General features: G+C 37.1%; 1 protein-coding gene across 1 annotated transcript in view; it reads left to right on the forward strand.

Moving 5' to 3' along the window:
- sema3c (sema domain, immunoglobulin domain (Ig), short basic domain, secreted, (semaphorin) 3C) overlaps nt 1-21,721 on the forward strand; it is a 71,312-nt gene that overhangs the window by 23,850 nt on the left and 25,741 nt on the right. Inside the window, exons 2-7 of the mRNA XM_048155090.1 lie at nt 4,776-4,936; nt 7,842-7,904; nt 10,338-10,457; nt 17,598-17,688; nt 20,825-20,944; nt 21,475-21,617. Coding sequence (XP_048011047.1) covers nt 4,776-4,936; nt 7,842-7,904; nt 10,338-10,457; nt 17,598-17,688; nt 20,825-20,944; nt 21,475-21,617 — 698 coding nt within the window. The remainder of the gene's footprint in view (nt 1-4,775; nt 4,937-7,841; nt 7,905-10,337; nt 10,458-17,597; nt 17,689-20,824; nt 20,945-21,474; nt 21,618-21,721) is intronic.

The following is a 21,721-nucleotide window of genomic DNA, read 5'->3' on the forward strand; positions in this document are numbered from 1 at the left end:
GTTTCAAATTTCAATATTTTATTCAGAATACAACATAGATGACATATCAAATGTTTAAACTGAGAAAATGTATCATTTTAATGGAAAAATAAGTTGATTTTAAATTTCATGGCATCAACAAATCTCAAAAAAGTTGGGACAAGGCCATGCTTATGACTGTGTGGCATCCCCTCTTCTTTTTATAACAGTGTGCAAACGTCTGGGGACTGAGGAGACAAGTTGCTCAAGTTTAGGAATAGGAATGTTGTCCCATTCTTGTCTAATACAGGCTTCTAGTTGCTCAACTGTCTTAGGTCTTCTTTGTCGCATCTTCCTCTTTATGATGCGCCAAATGTTTTCTATGGGTGAAAGATCTGGACTGCAGGCTGGCCATTTCAGTACCCGGATCCTTCTTCTACGCAGCCATGATGTTGTAATTGATGCAGTATGTGGTCTGGCATTGTCATGTTGGAAAATGCAAGGTCTTCCCTGAAAGAGACGACGTCTGGATGGGAGCATGTTGTTCTAGAACTTGGATATACCTTTCAGCATTGATGGTGCCTTTCCAGATGTGTAAGCTGCCCATGCCACACGGACTCATGCAACCCCATACCATCAGAGATGCAGGCTTCTGAACTGAGCGCTGATAACAACTTGGGTTGTCCTTGTCCTCTTTAGTCCGGATGACATGGCGTCCCAGTTTTCCAAAAAGAACTTCAAATTTTGATTCGTCTGACCACAGAACAGTTTTCCACTTTGCCACAGTCCATTTTAAATGAGCCTTGGCCCAGAGAAAACGCCTGCGCTTCTGGATCATGTTTAGATATGGCTTCTTTTTTGACCTATAGAGTTTTAGCCGGCAACGGCGAATGGCACGGTGGATTGTGTTCACCGACAATGTTTTCTGGAAGTATTCCTGAGCCCATGTTGTGATTTCCATTACAGTAGCATTCCTGTATGTGATGCAGTGCCGTCTAAGGGCCCGAAGATCACAGGCATCCAGTATGGTTTTCCAGCCTTGACCCTTACGCACAGAGATTGTTCCAGATTCTCTGAATCTTTGGATGATATTATGCACTGTAGATGATGATAACTTCAAACTCTTTGCAATTTTTCTCTGAGAAACTCCTTTCTGATATTGATATTCTGATACTATTTTTCGCCGCAGCATTGGGGGAATTGGTGAATCCTCTGCCCATCTTGACTTCTGAGAGACACTGCCACTCTGAGAGGCTCTTTTTATACCCAATCATGTTGCCATTTGACCTAATAAGTTGCAAATTGGTCCTCCAGATGTTCCTTATATGTACATTTAACTTTTCGGGCCTCTTATTGCTACCTGTCCCAACTTTTTTGGAATGTGTAGCTCTCATGAAATCCAAAATGAGCCAATATTTGGCATGACATTTCAAAATGTCTCACTTTCAACATTTGATATGTTATCTATATTCTATTGTGAATAAAATATAAGTTTATGAGATTTGTAAATTATTGCATTCCTTTTTTATTCACAATTTGTACAGTGTCCCAACTTTTTTGGAATCTGGTTTGTACATTCGGGTGATACATTTTGAAATATTCCATGCAAACATGTTTCTGAATAAAAGCGTTTTCTAGAAGTATCATAAAAATTACAATATGTTTAACAGTCAAATGAACTTGACACAAGAGACATAAAGGAGGAACTTCGCTTATCAATAAAAACCCATGGGTAAGTCTTGAGTGACCCAGTCTGCACCTAGTGAAGACGACTTGGTCATGTCTTGATTTGAAGTTATGGAAGATACTTCTTTTTATACTGGGGTTTATTTCATACAGTTTATTATTTTTATTTTCGTCCTGTTCTTTCTGCCACTTGTTAGTGATGTATAAGTTAATTACTGGTCTAAAATCAGAAGGTGGTGTTTGACAGTCAGATATTTCCAGGTCTAGCACATCCCTGGCAGCCGTGTTCTCTCTCATTACCAGTCAGTCCAATGTGACTTAGAACCCAGCAAAAAATAATATTAAAGTTTTCCTTCTTTAGAAGATCTAATTTAGTTAAATTTCGACAATTGTGAGGTGATCAGTCTTTAGGGATTCAAGTGCTAATCAAAGGCAATTAAAAAGTTCCGTTCTTGACCCTTCTCAATATTTTCCAGAACCAGGAGCTGTGAAGATAGAGTCTTGGTCTTTTACATATGTGACCCGTGCTGTCAAAATGAGTCGCAATAAAAAGATGGATGATTTGTTGGAATCCAACAAAAAATAACTGAGCTACACCTGTTTGAAGTCAAAAGAGACAGCAAAGTCAATTTTGAGAAAAATCGAGTTAAAGTTTTCTGAAGGCTCCAAAACAAATTCACCTAGCAACCATACCTTAAAAACATTGACAGCACTTATGCCGTTATATTCAGTCAACATCTCTTAGAGTTATTTTTTGTTGGTGTGCATGCTAATATAGTTATTATAACTTGGGATGCACCGATACCGATACCAAGCTCATGTATTTGTACTCGTACTTGTAAAAATGCCCAGGATACCAAAGACTGATACCTCACGTGACGTAACTTACAGAATTTTCCGTGCACAGAGACACCGGCGGCAGCAGCAGAAACAATGTCAGCCTCAGAGGTGTGGAAATACTTCAAAATTAATGATGACAACACGTACATTGCGAACTGCATGCTTTCAATCACAATTCGTTATCGATTAGTGAAGGCGGGATAGGCGGAATCACGCTGAATGACACAAACCAAACGCACTCTCTCTCGCACGCGCGCTCTCCCTTTCTTGCGCGCGATCAGTTCTCCTTGCGCCTGAATGGTCAAATTCACACATAGTTGTCAAAACGTCCATCGTGTGTAGTATCTCGCGTAAATACAGTCAGTTATGGCTTAAGTGGACGTAAACATTTGGGTGAAAACAAGATGTGTATCAGTATCCATGGATTCGGTCTTAAAGGGACCGTAGCCTATATTTGTCATTAATGTTAATAAAACAAAAAAGATGTTAAATAAATGTATACATGGTAAATAAACCTACTGTATCTGAAAAACAAGTTTATTTAATTTGTATCTCTATAGTATTTGTTGTATTGTTTGTAATTTGTTTGTAAATTTATTTTTATATAACAACAATTATATATATTGGTAATTATGCCCTTTGAAGGTTATTGGACACTGTGAAATTTTTGTTCTTTAAGTTTGTGACAAGCATATAAAAATGATTACTTTTTTCATTAGAGTAATAATAAAGAAGCTGTCCTACATTCATTAGTCTCACTGTGTTATGCTTGAAAACTGCAATATCACCAAAAAAAAAAAAAAAAAAAAAAAAAGACAGAGAGAGAGAGAGAAATTAATAAATGTATAGGCATTGGTATCGGCGAGTACTCGGTTCTTAAAAAATGGTATCGGTGCATCCCTAATTATAACTATACATTGTTGTGAATGGGCCTTTAAAATGTAACATCTGGGAAATATTTTGTGCAGCACGCATGGTTAAGAAAGAAACTTAACCTTTAGTTATGAGCAACACATTTTTACTATGTTATAACAAACCTAAAACAGAAGCTGAAATATCCTGAAATTAAAGGCTCACCAAACAACAATTTTCTAAAAAGAAAATCTTTCTGAAAGTCTTTAATGGCACGAGTCTGCTGAATGGGGTGAAATGGGATTTTATGATTTCTGTCTGAGGTTACAGAAGCTGCATGTTTCTAATTAGTCTCCTGAAACCAAACCAGAAGTGGGATTTCTCTCTTTCGCTCCCTCTTTTGAGGCATTTTATTTAATACTTATTTCCACACATCTGCTTCCTCATACATTTATTCTTCAACGTCACATCTTCGTTCCTGTCTAGTTCTCATGCTCTCAGCACGACGCAGTCTCGCCCTGATGAGCTCCTTGAGCAGGAATAATGCCACTCTTATCTTACGGAGATGCTATCCGTAGTGCTTTGAAGCCTGGTTGATGCAATCTGTTGCCCTCCGCGCCTCACTTTATTAAATCCACGTTAGAATGACAAGTTTGACAAGGCCCTCTCCACTAATATAATCCCATAATAGTCTGGTGAGACATGCTGTCTACTGTCAATGTTCGTCAGAGAGCCTGGGGAGACTATCTTCACTTTGTCTTGTTTGCTGGGTGCTTTCTGAGAAATCTTTAGAATAATCAGAATGTCTTTTGAACATATATATATATATATATATATATATATATATATATATATATATATATATATATATATATATATATATATATATAATTAAATTCCTAATTTTGCCCAATCCTGCTTTGGATGTGCTGGTTTGAATAGGAAGCAGGGGATGGAGTTATTTGTCACGAGATCCACTAAGGAAGGTGGGAAATGGGGAATTGGGCTGGTTTTGTGATCATAGGCTCTTTATTTGAGGATAAGAAGCATAAATGTGAAAGGAAAGTGGCCGTGGATAAGAGAAATGTGACTTTAATTGGAACTGGAAGGAGTTATATGGACATTGAAGAGAAAAATAAGGAGGGGTGGCTTTAGAAAAGTGTTAAAAGAGGATAAAGATGAGGAGGAGGGTATCAATGTGGCCTCCACTTCTCTATACATTAGTGAATGGCTAATGAGAAACAACAATGAATATTCATGAGTTTGGTCTTCATTAGAGAGACTTTGATGGTATGGTGAAGGGCCTTGCATCTCTGTATATGTGTGCGTGTTCTGGAATAGGATCAGGGTTCAGCAGCCTCATCATTGTCAGCAGTGCAAGTAAACACCAAAACCTCACTCATATTAATGCAAAGAACATTTCTGTGTTCGCGTTACAGAATTACAGAAAACCCAGTCCTTTGAGCACTACACTTTGTCTGAGAAGGCCATGGACTACAGGATTCTTTTCATGGATGAGGATCAGGACCGCATGTACGTGGGCTGCAAGGACCATGTTCTCTCGATGGACATCAATAACATCAGCCAGACCACGCTGAAGGTGAGAGAGCAGTCAAAACCCCTCTATATCAACAACAGTTCTGCAGCTGTAGAAACCAATGGCGACCACATTTCTTCTTTCACATCTCATTTGACAAATGGGGGGGATGCAGTTTGGTTAAACAGTGCTGGCTCTTGAGGAGACAGATTGAACACAACTGGCACAAATTAAGGAAGTTTATCTTTCCTTTTCCAACTAAGGCTGGCAAAACTTAAGATTCATTGCATTCTGCTGGTCTGTGCTGCCCATCTATCCTGCAGGGTGATTCAACCCGAATCACATGAGTTCGCCAGTAAAAAGCCTTAGGTCTGAGTACAATACAGCATGATTTGTGTTTTCTTTTAGAGCTTGTGATTGCCGAATAACTCCTAGGCTTTAAAGTGGATATTTATAGTAACTAACTTTTTTTCAATGAAACACGAAAAAAGAGAAATTTTGCATAATGTCCAGGCTGCTTTTGCCCATATGTTAAAAGGTGACTATGGCTGTTAATGACCAAAAACAACAAAAAAAAAAACACAAATGTGCCATATAAGCATTTTATGATTCTATATTTGAAGCCAAGCTTTCTGTAAGGTCAAAAGTTTAAGTTTAAGGTCAGTAAAAATTACGTTTTTTTTAATCTCTTATTCTCACCAAAGCCTCTTTTTTTGAATGAAAAATATAGTAGAAACAGTAATATTGTGAAACATTACAATTTAACTAACCTTTTTCTATTTTAATATATAAAGTGTCAATTATTCCTCTGATGCGAAGCTTAATTTTTAGTGTCTTCAGTGTCACATGATCCTTCAGAAATCATTCTAATATGCAGATTAGCTGCTCAAGAAACCTGTAGTATATTGGAAATGGTTGTGTTTAATATTTTTGTGGATATTTTAGTTTTTTTTTTGTTTCAGGATGCTCTGATGAATATAAAGTTCAAAAGAACTACATTTATTTGAAATAGATTTTTTCTTTAGTCTTTAGTCACTTTTGATCAATTTAACATAACCTTGCTGAATAAAAGTATTAATTTCTTATATATATATATATATATATATATATATATATATATATATATATATATATATATATACAGTGGGTACGGAAAGTATTCAGACCCCCTTAAATTTTTCACTCTTTGTTATATTGCAGCCATTTGGTAAAATCATTTAAGTTCATTTTTTTTTCCTCATTAATGTACACACAGCACCCCATATTGACAGAAAAACACAGAATTGTTGACATTTTTGCAGATTTATTAAAAAAGAAAAACTGAAACATCACATGGTCCTAAGTATTCAGACCCTTTGCTGTGACACTCATATATTTAACTCTGGTGCTGTCCATTTCTTCTGATCATCCTTGAGATGGTTCTACACCTTCATTTGAGTCCAGCTGTGTTTGATTATACTGATTGGACTTGATTAGGAAAGCCACACACCTGTCTATATAAGACCTTACAGCTCACAGTGCATGTCAGAGCAAATGAGAATCATGAGGTCAAAGGAACTGCCTGAAGAGCTCAGAGACAGAATTGTGGCAAGGCACAGATCTGGCCAAGGTTACAAAAAAATTTCTGCTGCACTTAAGGTTCCTAAGAGCACAGTGGCCTCCATAATCCTTAAATGGAAGACATTTGGGACGACCAGAACCCTTCCTAGAGCTGGCTGTCCTGCCAAACTGAGCTATCGGGGGAGAAGAGCCTTGGTGAGAGAGGTAAAGAAGAACCCAAAGATCACTGTGGCTGAGCTCCAGAGATGCAGTCGGGAGATGGGAGAAAGATGTAGAAAGTCAACCATCACTGCAGCCCTCCACCAGTCGGGGTTTTATAGCAGAGTGGCCCAACGGAAGCCTCTCCTCAGTGCAAGACACATGAAAACCCGCATGGAGTTTGCCAAGATGGTGAGAAATAAGATTCTCTGGTCTGATGAGACCAAGATAGAACTTTTTGGCCTTAATTCTAAGCGGTATGTGTGGAGAAAACCAACAGTGAAGCATGGTGGTAGCAGCATCATGCTGTGGGGGTGTTTTTCAGCTGCAGGGACAGGACAACTGGTTGCAATCAAGGGAAAGATGAATGCGGCCAAGTACAGGGATATCCTGGACGAAAACCTTCTCCAGAGTGCTCAGGACCTCAGACTGGGCCGAAGGTTTACCTTCCAAGAAGACAATGACCCTAAGCACACAGCTAAAATAACAAAGGAGTGGCTTCACAACAACTCCGTGACTGTTCTTGAATGGCCCAGCCAGAGCCCTGACTTAAACCCAATTGAGCATCTCTGGAGAGACCTAAAAATGGCTGTCCACCAACGTTCACCATCCAACCTGACAGAACTGGAGAGGATCTGCAAGGAGGAATGGCAGAGGATCCCCAAATCCAGATGTGAAAAACTTGTTGCATCTTTCCCAAAAAGACTCATGGCTGTATTAGATCAAAAGGGTGCTTCTACTAAATACTGAGCAAAGGGTCTTAATACTTAGGACCATGTGATATTTCAGTTTTTCTTTTTTAATAAATCTGCTAAAATGTCAACAATTCTGTGTTTTTCTGTCAATATGGGGTGCTGTGTGTACATTAATGAGGAAAAAAAATGAACTTAAATGATTTTAGCAAATGGCTGCAATATAACAAAGAGTGAAAAATTTAAGGGGGTCTGAATACTTTCCGTACCCACTGTATATAAACCTAAACCCAAACTCAAAGTTTTGAATGGTAGTGTAAACATTTTTTTTCACAGCTCCTAAATCTCATTTGCGGTTGCATATATTCAAATATGGTGCATCAAGACATTTTATACCAGGTTTGACATCAATTGTCATAAAAAAAATGGCAACTATTGATTAAATATGATCAATAAATTGGCTAATTACATAAATCTCTCATTGCTATCCTCTTATTGTTTTTTCTCTTTTTTATCAGATCTTCTGGCCGGCATCCACCAGTAAGGTCGAGGAGTGTCAGATGGCTGGCAAAGACCCCACAGTAAGACCAATGACACTTTTAAACTCCTGGCATGTTATAGCTGCCCAGCTTTTTTATGCCTCTGATTCACAGCAGCAGCAGCATTCTTGATTCAGATCCTATTTGTCTGTTGCTTGGTGAAGTGATCATCCAGTGAGCTGTTTTCGCAAGCATTATTCTCCTTACAATCAAAGCAATTAAACTTGTCCCAAATCAATCAAAAGAGCACCAAACATGAGCTGATTCTAAATCAGAGTTTATACCTTGAATTTTAACTGTTATGGTTGGATCAGGAACAGATGCATGAGTTTATTCCAAATAAAGTATTATTATTCCAATTTCTATCAGTCATGGCTGGATCAGAAACAGATGGTTCTTGCCCCAGTGCCCATGAGTAAAAGCTGTCTCTAGATGTTGTCTGTAGCGCAATGGGAGGTCACAATGTGTCATTAATTACATGTGTTAGAATAAAGTAAAATGAGAATGGACCAATGTTCTCAGCTGGTCAAAGAAAAATATTGTACTTAACACACTTGCCACAAATGCCAGATGCTAATGATCATTTTAAACTGGTATCTCACGTACTAATGAAAAACACAGGAATTTACATGTGCATTGGTAATCAATTATGAAATGAAATATTGTAAAGTATACTTTAATTGCATTTACCTGGAACAAATATGGGAAATTCAGGCACACCTGCATTTCAAACAAACAAAGAATGACCGGAAAAATGGAAAAGACCAAAATAAACAAAGAGAAAGAAAGAAAATGAAGTATATTTTTTACAATTTTTTTTTTTTCCTTTTTGCATTCTGGCATTAATTTTACAGTTCGAAAGGAAAAATAAAAAAAAAATTAAAAAAAATGTATATATATATATATATATATATATATATATATATATATATATATATATATATATATATATATAAATTTAAGGAGATTATAATGGCTACTATTGTTCAATCAATAATAATTTGTATTATAATGTTGGCATACTTGGTATTGAGAAATGGTCTGTATATTAATGATGGGGGTTTATCAACAACTTCAGTGCAGGTTACATAGTTATGCCAGTAGGTAACGGCAAGAAATTGACTTTAAGACTGAATTAGTTGACCATTCATTAAAAAAAAAATTCTGATTCATTCTGGAACGATTTTTTCCACAAATATATAATTACCCTAAAAGCTGTATCATATACTTGCAAATGTATTAGCAATATCACGCTTATAGTCATGTGAAATGGCTGACTATCAGATGGGCTGCAGTGTCAATTTGAATGCATTTGTGTTTTATTGAAAAATTAAACAATAATTTCATATATATTGTCTTTCAAACATTAAAGCACTTTTCAACTACCTTTTCATAAATATGGCTGGTTTTTTTTTCAGGTTTTCCAGGACTTAAATTTCAAAAAGTCAAATTCAAGTACTTCAAGCACCTTAAGCACCTTGTATGATCCCTGCATAGTGAAATATGCAGCTCAGCCTTCCTGCACTGCTTCAGACAAATATTTGTATTTGAGCCCTTCCTAGAGTCTGTTTTCCTATATCGATGTGTGTGCGTGTTTAAACTAGGGTTTGCGCCACATATTTCCCCTGACGTTTCATTTGTATCTATGGATCTGTAATGTTGCCCCTTGTCAGGTTGTTAGGTTTCCTCTCCGTACAGGAATATACCCCATCCCTCTCCCCGATAGGATCAACAGCAGCCACAGGAGCGGCAGCACGTGACCTCACATCATCCAAAACCATCTGCATAGTTTCGGAAACACTGAGGCATTTCTTTAACAAAGCTGTAAATGATATTAAGATGTGTTTATAGAGCTCGCTCTTGTTAATTCTGCCTGGTCTATACATGAACCGTAAGCTGTCAAGATGTCTTTTCACCTTTGCGGAAGAAAAATGTTTCGTACCGTGAATACAAGCCAGAAGAGGATAATGTTGATATGTGCCACAGAAAAAGAAGTATTAATGACAAACACGTCAAAGGGAGGAGTGGACGGTGGGGTGTGTGCTGTTATTTTTCTGAAGTTACTCATGAAGGGCCTGTGTGCGCACATGCTAACCGAGAGCTCATGCAGCTGCTGTTTTGACACACTTCGCCAAGTTCCTAACTGCTCCCCTGGCGCTTTTCTTTTTACAACTCATCCCTCTCTTACTCTTTTTCTGGTCTGGATCATGTGCAGTTGGTTTGGCGATACTTTAATTTGGGTTTCCTGGATTCCTTGAATAGGCCTTGAATTCCTGACCTATATAAACTTCACTTCATGAATTATAGATTTGGATCAATACAAGTCATCTTGATTTTAATTGGCATTTTCAGTTTTCAAAATGAAAAAAATTCCTCTTTCTAATAGAATCAGCAATAAAGGACTATAACATTTTTAAATTTAGTATAACTTTTAGGATCAAAGGCAATGATCTGTGTTTCTTTTGTTCTCCTCAGCATGGATGTGGAAACTTCTTACGAGTGATCCAGCCTTATAACAGGACGCATCTGTTCATCTGCGGCAGTGGAGCCTACAGCCCAGTGTGTTCATATGTTAACCGTGGCAGGCGTCCTGAGGTCAGTTTACACTCGCTAATGAAAAGCATTCAGACGCTCTGATTTAGTTCAGTTTCACCTTAACTTTTAATACATTTGCTTCAGATTTCTAAAATGTTGTATTGGAAAATGGACAGTAGGCCATTACCCTAATTTCCTGGTAAAATGTGTTTGTAAAGTAAAGTCATACATCATCCATCCTATGACATGAGAATGAGGGTAGTTAGAGGTCAAAAAAGAGAGAAGAAACTACTTGAGATGAGACAAGACATGCCAATTGAGAGGAGAGCAATACAAACAAAACAAGAAGAGTCAAAAGATGAGATAAGACATGGTGAGATGAGACGAGACTAGTTGAAACAAGACAAGAGACAAGGTAAGACAAGACTAGTTGAAACAAGACGAGATAAGACAAGACTAGTTGAAACCAGACAAGAGACGAGATAAGACAAGACTAATTGAAACAGGACAAGAGACGAGATAAGACAAGACTAGTTGAAACAAGACAAGAGACGAGATAAGACAAGACTAGTTGAAACCAGACAAGAGATGAAAAGACAAGGTGAGATGAGACGAGACTAGTCTAAACAAGACAAGAGACGAGATAAGACAAGGTGAGATGAGATGAAACTAGTTGAAACAAGACAAGAGACAAGATAAGATGAGGTGAGATGAGACAAGACTAGTCTAAACAAGACAAGAGACGAGACAAGGTGAGATGAGACGAAACTAGTCATAAGAAAAAACAAGGAGACAAGAGACGAGAAAAGACAAGGTTAGATGAGACTAGTTGAAACAAGGCAAGAGACGAGATAAGATGAGGTGAGATTAGATGAGTCTAATCGAAACAAGACAAGAGATGAGACAAGGTGAGATGAGACTAGTTGAAACAAGGCAAGAGACGAGATAAGAAGAGGTGAGATTAGACAAGACTAGTCGAAACAAGATGAGACAAGATAAGATGAGGTGAGATTAGATGAGACAAGACTAGTCTAAACAAGACAAGAGACGAGACAAGGTGAGATGAGACGAAACTAGTCAAAACAAGAAAAAACAAGGAGACAAGAGACGAGAAAAGACAAGCTGAGATGAGACTAGTTGAAACAAGGCAAGAGACGGGATAAGACGAGGTGAGATAAGATGAGACTAGTCAAAACAAGACACGAGATGAGACAAGGTGAGATGAGACTAGTCAAAACAAGACAAGAGATGAGACAAGGTGAGATGAGACGAAACTAGTGAAAACAAGAAAAAACAAGGAGACAAGAGACGAGACAAGACAAGGTGAGATAAGATTAGACTAGTCAAAACAAGACAAGAGACAAGATAAGACAAGGTGAGATAAGATGAGACTAGTCAAAACAAGACAAGAGACAAGATAAGACAAGGTGAGATAAGATGAGACTAGTCAAAACAAGACAAGAGACAAGATAAGACAAGGTGAGATAAGATGAGACTAGTCAAAACAAGACAAAAGACAAGATAAGACAAGTTGAGATAAGATGAGACTAGGCAAAACAAGACAAGAGACAAGATAAGGCAAGGTGAGATAAGATGAGACTAGTCAAAACAAGACAAGAGACAAGATAAGACAAGGTGAGATAAGATGAGACTAGCCAAAACAAGACAAAAGACAAGATAAGACAAGGTGAGATAAGATGAGACTAGCCAAAACAAGACAAGAGACAAGATAAGGCAAGGTGAGATAAGATGAGACTAGTCAAAACAAGACAAGAGACAAGATAAGACAAGGTGAGATAAGATGAGACTAGCCAAAACAAGACAAGAGACAAGATAAGACAAGGTGAGATAAGATGAGACTAGTCAAAACAAGACAAAAGACAAGATAAGACAAGTTGAGATAAGATGAGACTAGGCAAAACAAGACAAGAGACAAGATAAGGCAAGGTGAGATAAGATGAGACTAGTCAAAACAAGACAAGAGACAAGATAAGACAAGGTGAGATAAGATGAGACTAGCCAAAACAAGACAAAAGACAAGATAAGACAAGGTGAGATAAGATGAGACTAGTCAAAACAAGACAAGAGACAAGATAAGACAAGGTGAGATAAGATGAGACTAGTCAAAACAAGACAAGAGACAAGATAAGACAAGGTGAGATAAGATGAGACTAGTCAAAACAAGACAAAAGACAAGATAAGGCAAGTTGAGATAAGATGAGACTAGGCAAAACAAGACAAGAGACAAGATAAGGCAAGGTGAGATAAGATGAGACTAGTCAAAACAAGACAAGAGACAAGATAAGACAAGGTGAGATAAGATGAGACTAGTCAAAACAAGACAAAAGACAAGATAAGACAAGGTGAGATAAGATGAGACTAGTCAAAACAAGACAAGAGACAAGATAAGACAAGGTGAGATAAGATGAGACTAGTCAAAACAAGACAAGAGACAAGATAAGACAAGGTGAGATAAGATGAGACTAGTCAAAACAAGACAAAAGACAAGATAAGACAAGTTGAGATAAGATGAGACTAGGCAAAACAAGACAAGAGACAAGATAAGGCAAGGTGAGATAAGATGAGACTAGTCAAAACAAGACAAGAGACAAGATAAGACAAGGTGAGATAAGATGAGACTAGTCAAAACAAGACAAAAGACAAGATAAGACAAGTTGAGATAAGATGAGACTAGGCAAAACAAGACAAGAGACAAGATAAGGCAAGGTGAGATAAGATGAGACTAGTCAAAACAAGACAAGAGACAAGATAAGACAAGGTGAGATAAGATGAGACTAGCCAAAACAAGACAAAAGACAAGATAAGACAAGGTGAGATAAGATGAGACTAGCCAAAACAAGACAAGAGACAAGATAAGGCAAGGTGAGATAAGATGAGACTAGTCAAAACAAGACAAGAGACAAGATAAGACAAGGTGAGATAAGATGAGACTAGCCAAAACAAGACAAGAGACAAGATAAGACAAGGTGAGATAAGATGAGACTAGCCAAAACAAGACAAGAGACAAGATAAGGCAAGGTGAGATAAGATGAGACTAGTCAAAACAAGACAAGAGACAAGATAAGACAAGGTGAGATAAGATGAGACTAGCCAAAACAAGACAAAAGACAAGATAAGGCAAGGTGAGATAAGATGAGACTAGTCAAAACAAGACAAGAGACAAGATAAGGCAAGGTGAGATAAGATGAGACTAGTCAAAACAAGACAAGAGACAAGATAAGACAAGGTGAGATAAGATGAGACTAGCCAAAACAAGACAAGAGACAAGATAAGACAAGGTGAGATAAGATGAGACTAGCCAAAACAAGACAAAAGACAAGATAAGACAAGGTGAGATAAGATGAGACTAGTCAAAACAAGACAAGAGACAAGATAAGGCAAGGTGAGATAACAAGGTATATAACAAGGTGAGATGAGATTAGTCGAAACAAGACGAGAAGAGATAAGACGAGACTAGTCGAAACAAAACAAGAGACAAGATAAGACAAGGTGAGATAACAAGGTATATAACAAGGTGAGATGAGACCAGTTGAAACAAGACGAGAAGAGATAAGATGAGACTAGTCAAAACAAAACAAGAGATGAGATAAGACGAGGTGAGATGAGATGAGACTAGTTGAAACAAGACAAGAAACGAGATAAGACAAGGTGAGATGAGACTAGTCGAAACAAGATAAGAGATAAGACAAGGTTAGATGAGACAAAACTAGTTGAAACAAGACAAGAGACGAGATAAGACGAGACTAGTCGAAACAAGAAAAAACAAGAAGAGAAAAGACATGAGACGAGAACCAGATGAGATGAGACGAGATGAGACTAGCTGCCACACAAGAATACAGAGAAGAGATGGGACAAGATTAAATTAAATTAGAGATAAGAAAAGATTAAATTAAAACAAAAATGGAAGAGAAGAAAAAAAGTGAAGAGACTAGATGAGTTGAGACAAGAAAAATGAGAAAAAAAAAAAAAAAAATGAGAAAAAAATGAGAACCCGAATCCCGATGGGATGAGACGAGGAGACAAGCCACAACAGGAGACTTGAATACATACAGTATTGAAGATTAAAGGAGAAAACATGAGAAAAGATGAGACAAGACTAAATTAAATGAGAAGAGATGAGACTAAGATTAAGCAAGACTAAGATAAGATTAAGCAAAAATAGAAGAGATAAGACGTGATATGAGTTGAGACAAGATGCACCAAAGTGAAACAAAACAAGACAAGAGATAAGGTGAGACAAGATGAGAGGAGATAAGATGAGATGAGACAAGAAAAACTGAGAACCAGAGGGGATAAGATCAGGGGTGACAAACCGTGACACAAGAATACAAAGTTAAAGATTAAAGGAGAAACATTGAGACAAGTTGAGATGAGACAAGAATACATAGTTAGAGAAAGAGAAAAAAAGAGAAGAGAAAAAAAATGAAGAGAAGAGACAAGGTGAGACCACATGAGATTAGAGGCAGTACTGCAAGCCAGCAGCTTGTTTTCTATCATTCTTTTTTTGTTTGAAAAGCATTTTACTCTCTCGACCCTCCATCCGTGTCCATCTCTCTTGGCTGCACACCAGCTGGACTATTACAGGAGCAGAAAACTCTGGAATGGGGTGACCTATAACCTTTAAAAGTGTGCAGTGTAGCTTTGTGACATAACAATGACAGGGCCACCCTGGAGTCACCATGTGACTTGTTTATTTGCCTATAGTTGCATGTGATGTAAAGAGGCAATACATTAGTTAATGAACACACGTGTCCTTGTGATAAATTAGAAGCTCTACCACTAGCGGCTGTATGTCCTGACGGAGACTCTCTACGTCTCTGGTTTCTCTCACTTCACGTGACTGGTCAACATCACGATACAAAAGGAGGGGATAGATTGGCCTGGTAGTCGGAAACCTGGAAGCATCTGGACAAGTCTGTCCAAGCAATAAGAAGAAAGGCAGCTCTCCAAAACCACTCCACAAATGCGTGCTCGGAAATTACTCAGAAATCTTTTTATATAGATTGGCTGTGAAACATTTCAGATCAACTTGAAAGATGAGAATAGATTTGATGATGGGAAATGTGATAAAATGACAGCAAGAGCATATGTCCGAGTCATCATTTATATTTATGAAGACTATGATTTGATTATCAGCCTAAAGTCTGGTCAACTTTGCAGCTTATTCCAGGCAAGGCTTTTTCAATTTAGGGAAAAACTATCAATCCTTAAATCCCAAGAACTGATCTTTCCGTCTATGTTGTTTTCATTTGATGAACTTTGCTTCGTGCCTCCCATCCAATAAATCTCAATAATCTTTCTGCTTTGTGATATGAAACAAAGTCTCAGCTTTAAAATTCTGACAATTTTATCACAAAATTCAATCAATAAATACCATTTTGGAGCTCTTTAATGTGACGTGTCCTCAGTTCAAGCGAAGCACATGAATGGATCATCTCTTCCGTTTTATTACTTGTTATAGCACAAAATAAACATGAATGAACATCAGAAGGTATGTTGAAAGATACAGTACAATGTACCAAAATCCATATCATGTCTCATGTAATCGACCAATCAGTGTTTCAACTGCGAAAAGACGCCAATAAAACAGCTTGTAAACAGTCACAAACAGTAATGTTAATGTTAACATTTTACCTCAGAAAAGCCATTCAATGACCGCAAACTCCTTAGTCAGCTACAAAGATTTACTTAAAGGTGCCCTAGAATTGAAAATTGAATTTACCTTGGCATAGTTGAATAACAAGAGTTCAGTACATGGAAATGACATACAGTGAGTCTCAAACACCATTGTTTCCTCCTTCTTATGTAAATCTCATTTGTTTAAAAGACCTCCGAAAAACAGGAGAATCTCAACATAACACCGACTGTTACGTAACAGTCGGGGTCATTAATATGTATGACCCCAATATTTGCATATGCCAGCTCATGTTCAAGGCATTACACAAGGGCAGCCAGTATTAACATCTGGATCTGTGCACAGCTGAATCATCAGACTAGGTAAGCAAGCAAGGACGAGCGATAATAACTGACATGATCCATGATATCATGATATTTTTAGTGATATTTGTAAATTGTCTTTCTAAATGTTTCGTTAGCATGTTGCTAATGTACTGTTAAATGTGGTTAAAGTTACCATCGTTTATTACTGTATTCACGGAGACAAGAGCTGTCGTTATTTTCATTTTGAAACACTTGCAGTCTGTTTAATTCATAAACACAACTTCATTCTTTATAAATCTCTCCAACAGTGTGTAATGTTAGCTTTAGCCATGGAGCATAGCCTCAAACTCATTCAGAATCAAATGTAAACATCCAAATAAATACTATACTCACATGATTTGATGCATGCATGCAGTATGCATGACGAACATTTTGTAAAGAACCATTTGAGGGTTATATTAGCTGTGTGAACTTTGTTTATACACTGTTTAATAGTCGAGAGCTCGGGGGCGGGGAGCGCGAGGATTTAAAGAGGCAGCAGCCTGAATCGGCGCATATTTAATGATGCCTCAAAATAGGCAGTTAAAAAAATTTATAAAAAAAAATCTATGGGGTATTTTGAGCTGAAACTTCACAGACACATTCAGGGGACACCTTAGACTTATATTACATCTTGTGAAAAAACGTTCTAGGGCACCTTTAAGATGAGAATTTTGTTAAATATACACACTATATTGCATATTCATTGTATTTAAACTGTTCTTAAATATTAAATACGTTTTTATGACAGCCACCATTAAAAATGTTATATTAAAAAAACAAGCAGAAACATAATTGCCAATATAACGTTATTATTATAAAAACTTCCTTATATTCAATTTAAATGTAAGTAGTCTACAAATCATTTTAATTTTAATCTTTAATATTATAGTGATGTACCAACAGGGGATCCCTGTATAGTTTGCAGAATTAGTTAAGAGATATTTTTTATCTTGAGGAAATTTGCCATGTACAGTACTTGATAGGCCGCAATTAATTAATATGGAATCAATTTGAAATCAAATCGAATCCCAAGCTTGTGAATCGAAATCAAATCGAATCCTGAAATTTGTATCAATGCCCAGCCCTAATGTTTATTCATGTAGCTTAATGGGCAGGTTTATCTGAAATAGTTGATACCGCAATAACATTGTGACTGTGAAATGTAAGATTTTTTTGTGTTTTTGGTGTCATTGGCAGGAGCAAGTGTTTCAAATCTCCTCCCGAGCCGAATCAGGGAAAGGGAGGTGCTCCTTCAACCCACAAGTCAACACCGTCTCAGTCATGCTCAGTGAGTGCTGACGTCTTTTGTGTCTTTATCCGCAGGTGCCATTTTGTCTTGCACACTTACTAAAAGACATTTTCTCTATGATCTCTTTGTTCATGACCCCATAGTGTTACCAAACACCCACATTTTGTGGGTGTCTGCTCCCCTTCCGATGTGACAACTTTGGGTCGCTCAGTACCGCCCCCTTAATCCTTTGATCTGTAATTGGCTAGTTGGTGTTGGGTTGCTGTTGACACAGCTATTGGGCTACATTACACACACACACTCATGCTTTCACACACCAGAGGGCCATTAGAATGGCACACCAGTGTAATTTTAGTATTATTGAGATACTATTATATTTTTTATTAATATGTATATTTTTACATTTTTTTTATTATATTTTTTACATTTTATATGTCAGTTTTCATTTTATGTCTACATTAGGGGTGAGATCTCATGCCAAAACATCTTGCAATATTAAAATGTAGCGATAATTCTTGTTTAAGTGAAAAGATCGCGATATCAAAATAATGTAGTTGAGTTTGTGGAAATACCTTTTATAGTGCTTGCATTATATTGTTGTGTTTTACTGCATATGATAATTCATACTCAGAAAGTAGAATTGAAGTGACATTCATTACAAGACAATTTTTAAAACATTTCAAAATGCACCTGCATTGTTTTGCATTTTGTGAATTTCAGTCAAGTAAAAGAATAAATAATGAGTAAAAATCCTATATTTTGTCATTGAAGATTTCTTAAAAAGTGTTCAAATATTGTCTCTTCTCTTTCCTGTGAACCCAATATAGTGTATCGTCACACCCCTACATACAGGTGCTGGTCATATAATTAGAATATCGTGAAAAAGTTAATTTTTTTATTGTAAATTATTTTAAAAAATTAAACTTTCATTTATACTAGATTCCCTACATGTAAAGTAAAACATTTCAAAAGTTTTTTTTTTTTTTTTTTAAATTTGTTGATTAGAGCGTACAGCTCATGAAAGTCCAAAATCCAGTATCTCAAAATATTAGAATATTTACATTTGAGTTTCATTAAATGACCATCCCTACAGTATAAATTCCGGGTATCTCTTGTTCTTTGAAACCACACTAATGGGGAAGACTGCTGACTTGACAATGGTCCAGGAGACAATCATTGACACCCTCCACAAAGAGAGTAAGTGACAGAAGGTCATTACTGTATGTTGTGGCTGTTTAAAGAGTGATGTATCAAAGCATATTAAATGCAAAGTTGACTAGAAGGAAGAAATTGGGTAGGCAAAGGTGCACAAGCAATAGGGATGACCACAAGCTTGAGAATACTGTCAAGTAAAGCCGATTCAAACACTTGGGAGAGCTTCACAATGAGTAGAATGAAGCCGGAGTCAGCGCATCAAGAGTCACCACACTCAGACATCTTCAGGAAAAGGACTACCAAGCCACTTCTGAAACAGAAACAACGTCAGAAGCATCTTACCTGGGCTAAGGAGAAAAAGAACTGGACAGTGAACAGTGGTCGAAAGTCCTCTTTTCAGATAAAAGTAAATTTCGCATTTCATGTTGAAATCATGGTCCCAGAGTCTGAAGGAAGACTGGAGAGGCACAGAATCCAAGCTGCTTGAAGTCTAGTGGGAAGTTTCTGAAGTTAGTCACGATATGGGGGGGGGGGGGGGGGGGCGTGACGTCTGCTGGTGTTGGTCCATTGTGTTTTATTAAGTGCAAAGTCAATGCAGCCATCTTCCAGGAGATTTTGGAGCACTTTATGCTTCCATCTGCTGACAAGCTTTATGGAGATGCTGATTTCCTTTTCCAGCAGGACTTTAGCACCTGCCCACAGTGCAAAAACCACTTCCAAGTGGTTTGCTGACCATGATATTACTGTGCTTTATTGGCCAGCCAACATGCCTGACCTGAATCTATGGGATATTTTCAAGAGAAAGATGAGAAACAGTCGATCCAACAATATATAGATGATCTGAAGGCTCAATAGTGCCTCAGCAGTGCCACAAGCTGATCACTTCCATGCCACACTTCACTGATGCTGTAATTTGTGCTAGGAGCAAGTCATTTGCTGTAATGTGTGCTGCCGACCAAGAATTGAGTGTACAAATGAACATACTTTAAAGAACTTGAACTTTTCTGTTTTGAAAATCTATTTTTTGATTGATCTTAGGAAATATTCTAATATTTTGAGATACTGGATTTTGGACTTTCATGAGCTGTACGCTCTAATCATCAAAATTAAGAAAAAAAAAAAAAAACTTTTGAAATGTTTTACTTTACATGTAGGGAATCTAGAATATATGAAAGTTTCATTTTTAAAAATAATTTACAATAAAAAAAATGAACTTTTTCACGATATTCTAATTATATGACCAGCACCTGTAGTATTTTTTTTTTTTTTTTTTTTTTTTTTAGTTACTTTAGTGCATCAAGTTAAACTACTGTAACATCAAGTTTTATGGTTTTAATTTTAACAATATTATAATTTTAACAATAATATCCCAGAAACAAACATGCACTCATGTCTCAGTTTACACCTCGTGAGAACTGTTTGAAAGTGAAACACATACTCTCCTACGAAATCACACCTAAATATAATATGCTATAGGTCATCTTTAAGTCATCTGTATATGAGAAAAAGTTTTAAGTGGTTATGCCATTAAGTCGAACAGTTCCTAACCGTCTAGACGGCACCAAAGACTGACGGTCCTTGACATGACAGCCTGCAGCTTTCTTTGTCTGATGTCTGTCTGCAAATTTCCATCATACACTTGGCCCCTAGTCGTACATGTCAACCACTGACCAAAGCAAGATGGAGTGATGAAGTGATAGAATAGTGGACTGATGAAAGGAAGGAGAGATTTGGGGAATGGAGATTTGAGCAGGTCATTAGTAGAGCACACCGCAGAGAAATTTAAATCCATATGTCTCATATTTAACAGACAGATCTGTTCAGCCAGTAGCAGAAGCCATACAGTTATATGCAGTAGATATACAAAATAAACTGAAAATCAACTGAATGTATTAACTGAAAGCACAATCACTATTCATTTGAGAATATATAAAATCTTTAAGTGAAAGTTTTTCCTTGAACATAAAAAAATCTGTATAAAGCAACTGTGGGACACATTTGTGTTTATGTCTTTGGTTAGATCAGGAGCTGTTCTCTGGCATGTACATCGACTTTATGGGCACAGACGCTGCCATTTTCAGGAGCCTGACCACAAGGAACGCAGTGAGGACGGACCAACATAACTCCAAATGGCTGAGCGGTATACAAACCCTACATGTTATTTCATCCATCTACATTATTATGCCTGTTCTGTCAGGAAATTGTTCATAATCTTTACTTGAAACTACAAACAATTATTTATGCGTAGTTTTAAATTACATGTCCACGTTCCGTGCCATTTCAGTAAAATAATACACAAACCACACAGCAAAAACGGTCTTTGCACACATCAAAGGAAATGGCTGAAGACAGGACAGTCTTCGATGATTCCACCAGGAAAGTGAAAACATATTGTACATGCATAATGGTTTTCTCGAGGGGTCATATTATCTTTTGTGTGATACAATCCAAATATACACAATGAAGCGCATAGTTGGTCAGGATGTGTGAGAAATCTCAGTTCGCCAGCAGCTATATTCAATTTCACATAAACTCAGGCATTAGCACCATTCAGAGATGTTTGATTTTTTAGGAGAGTAATCATACAGTACAATCTTCTTATTTCTCTTTTGTGGTTCATGTAGAGCAAATTGAGTGTTTAAGCTGTTGTTATTCTTCTGTTTTGACTAGAGCCGGTGTTCATTGATGCCCACTTGATTCCTGACGGCTCAGACCCAAACGACGCCAAACTTTACTTTTTCCTGCGCGAGAGACTGACAGACAGTAGTGGAAACACTAAGAACATTCACACTATGGTGGCTCGAGTGTGCCCTGTAAGTCTCTGATTTTTTGTTTTTTAAAATGCTATTATTATTAACTTTATAATATTTACATGTATTAATACGATTTATTTTATGTTATTGTAAATTCTATTTAG

The sequence above is a fragment of the Megalobrama amblycephala genome, linkage group LG14 (assembly GCF_018812025.1).
Source record: "Megalobrama amblycephala isolate DHTTF-2021 linkage group LG14, ASM1881202v1, whole genome shotgun sequence".
Taxonomy (NCBI): domain Eukaryota; kingdom Metazoa; phylum Chordata; class Actinopteri; order Cypriniformes; family Xenocyprididae; genus Megalobrama; species Megalobrama amblycephala.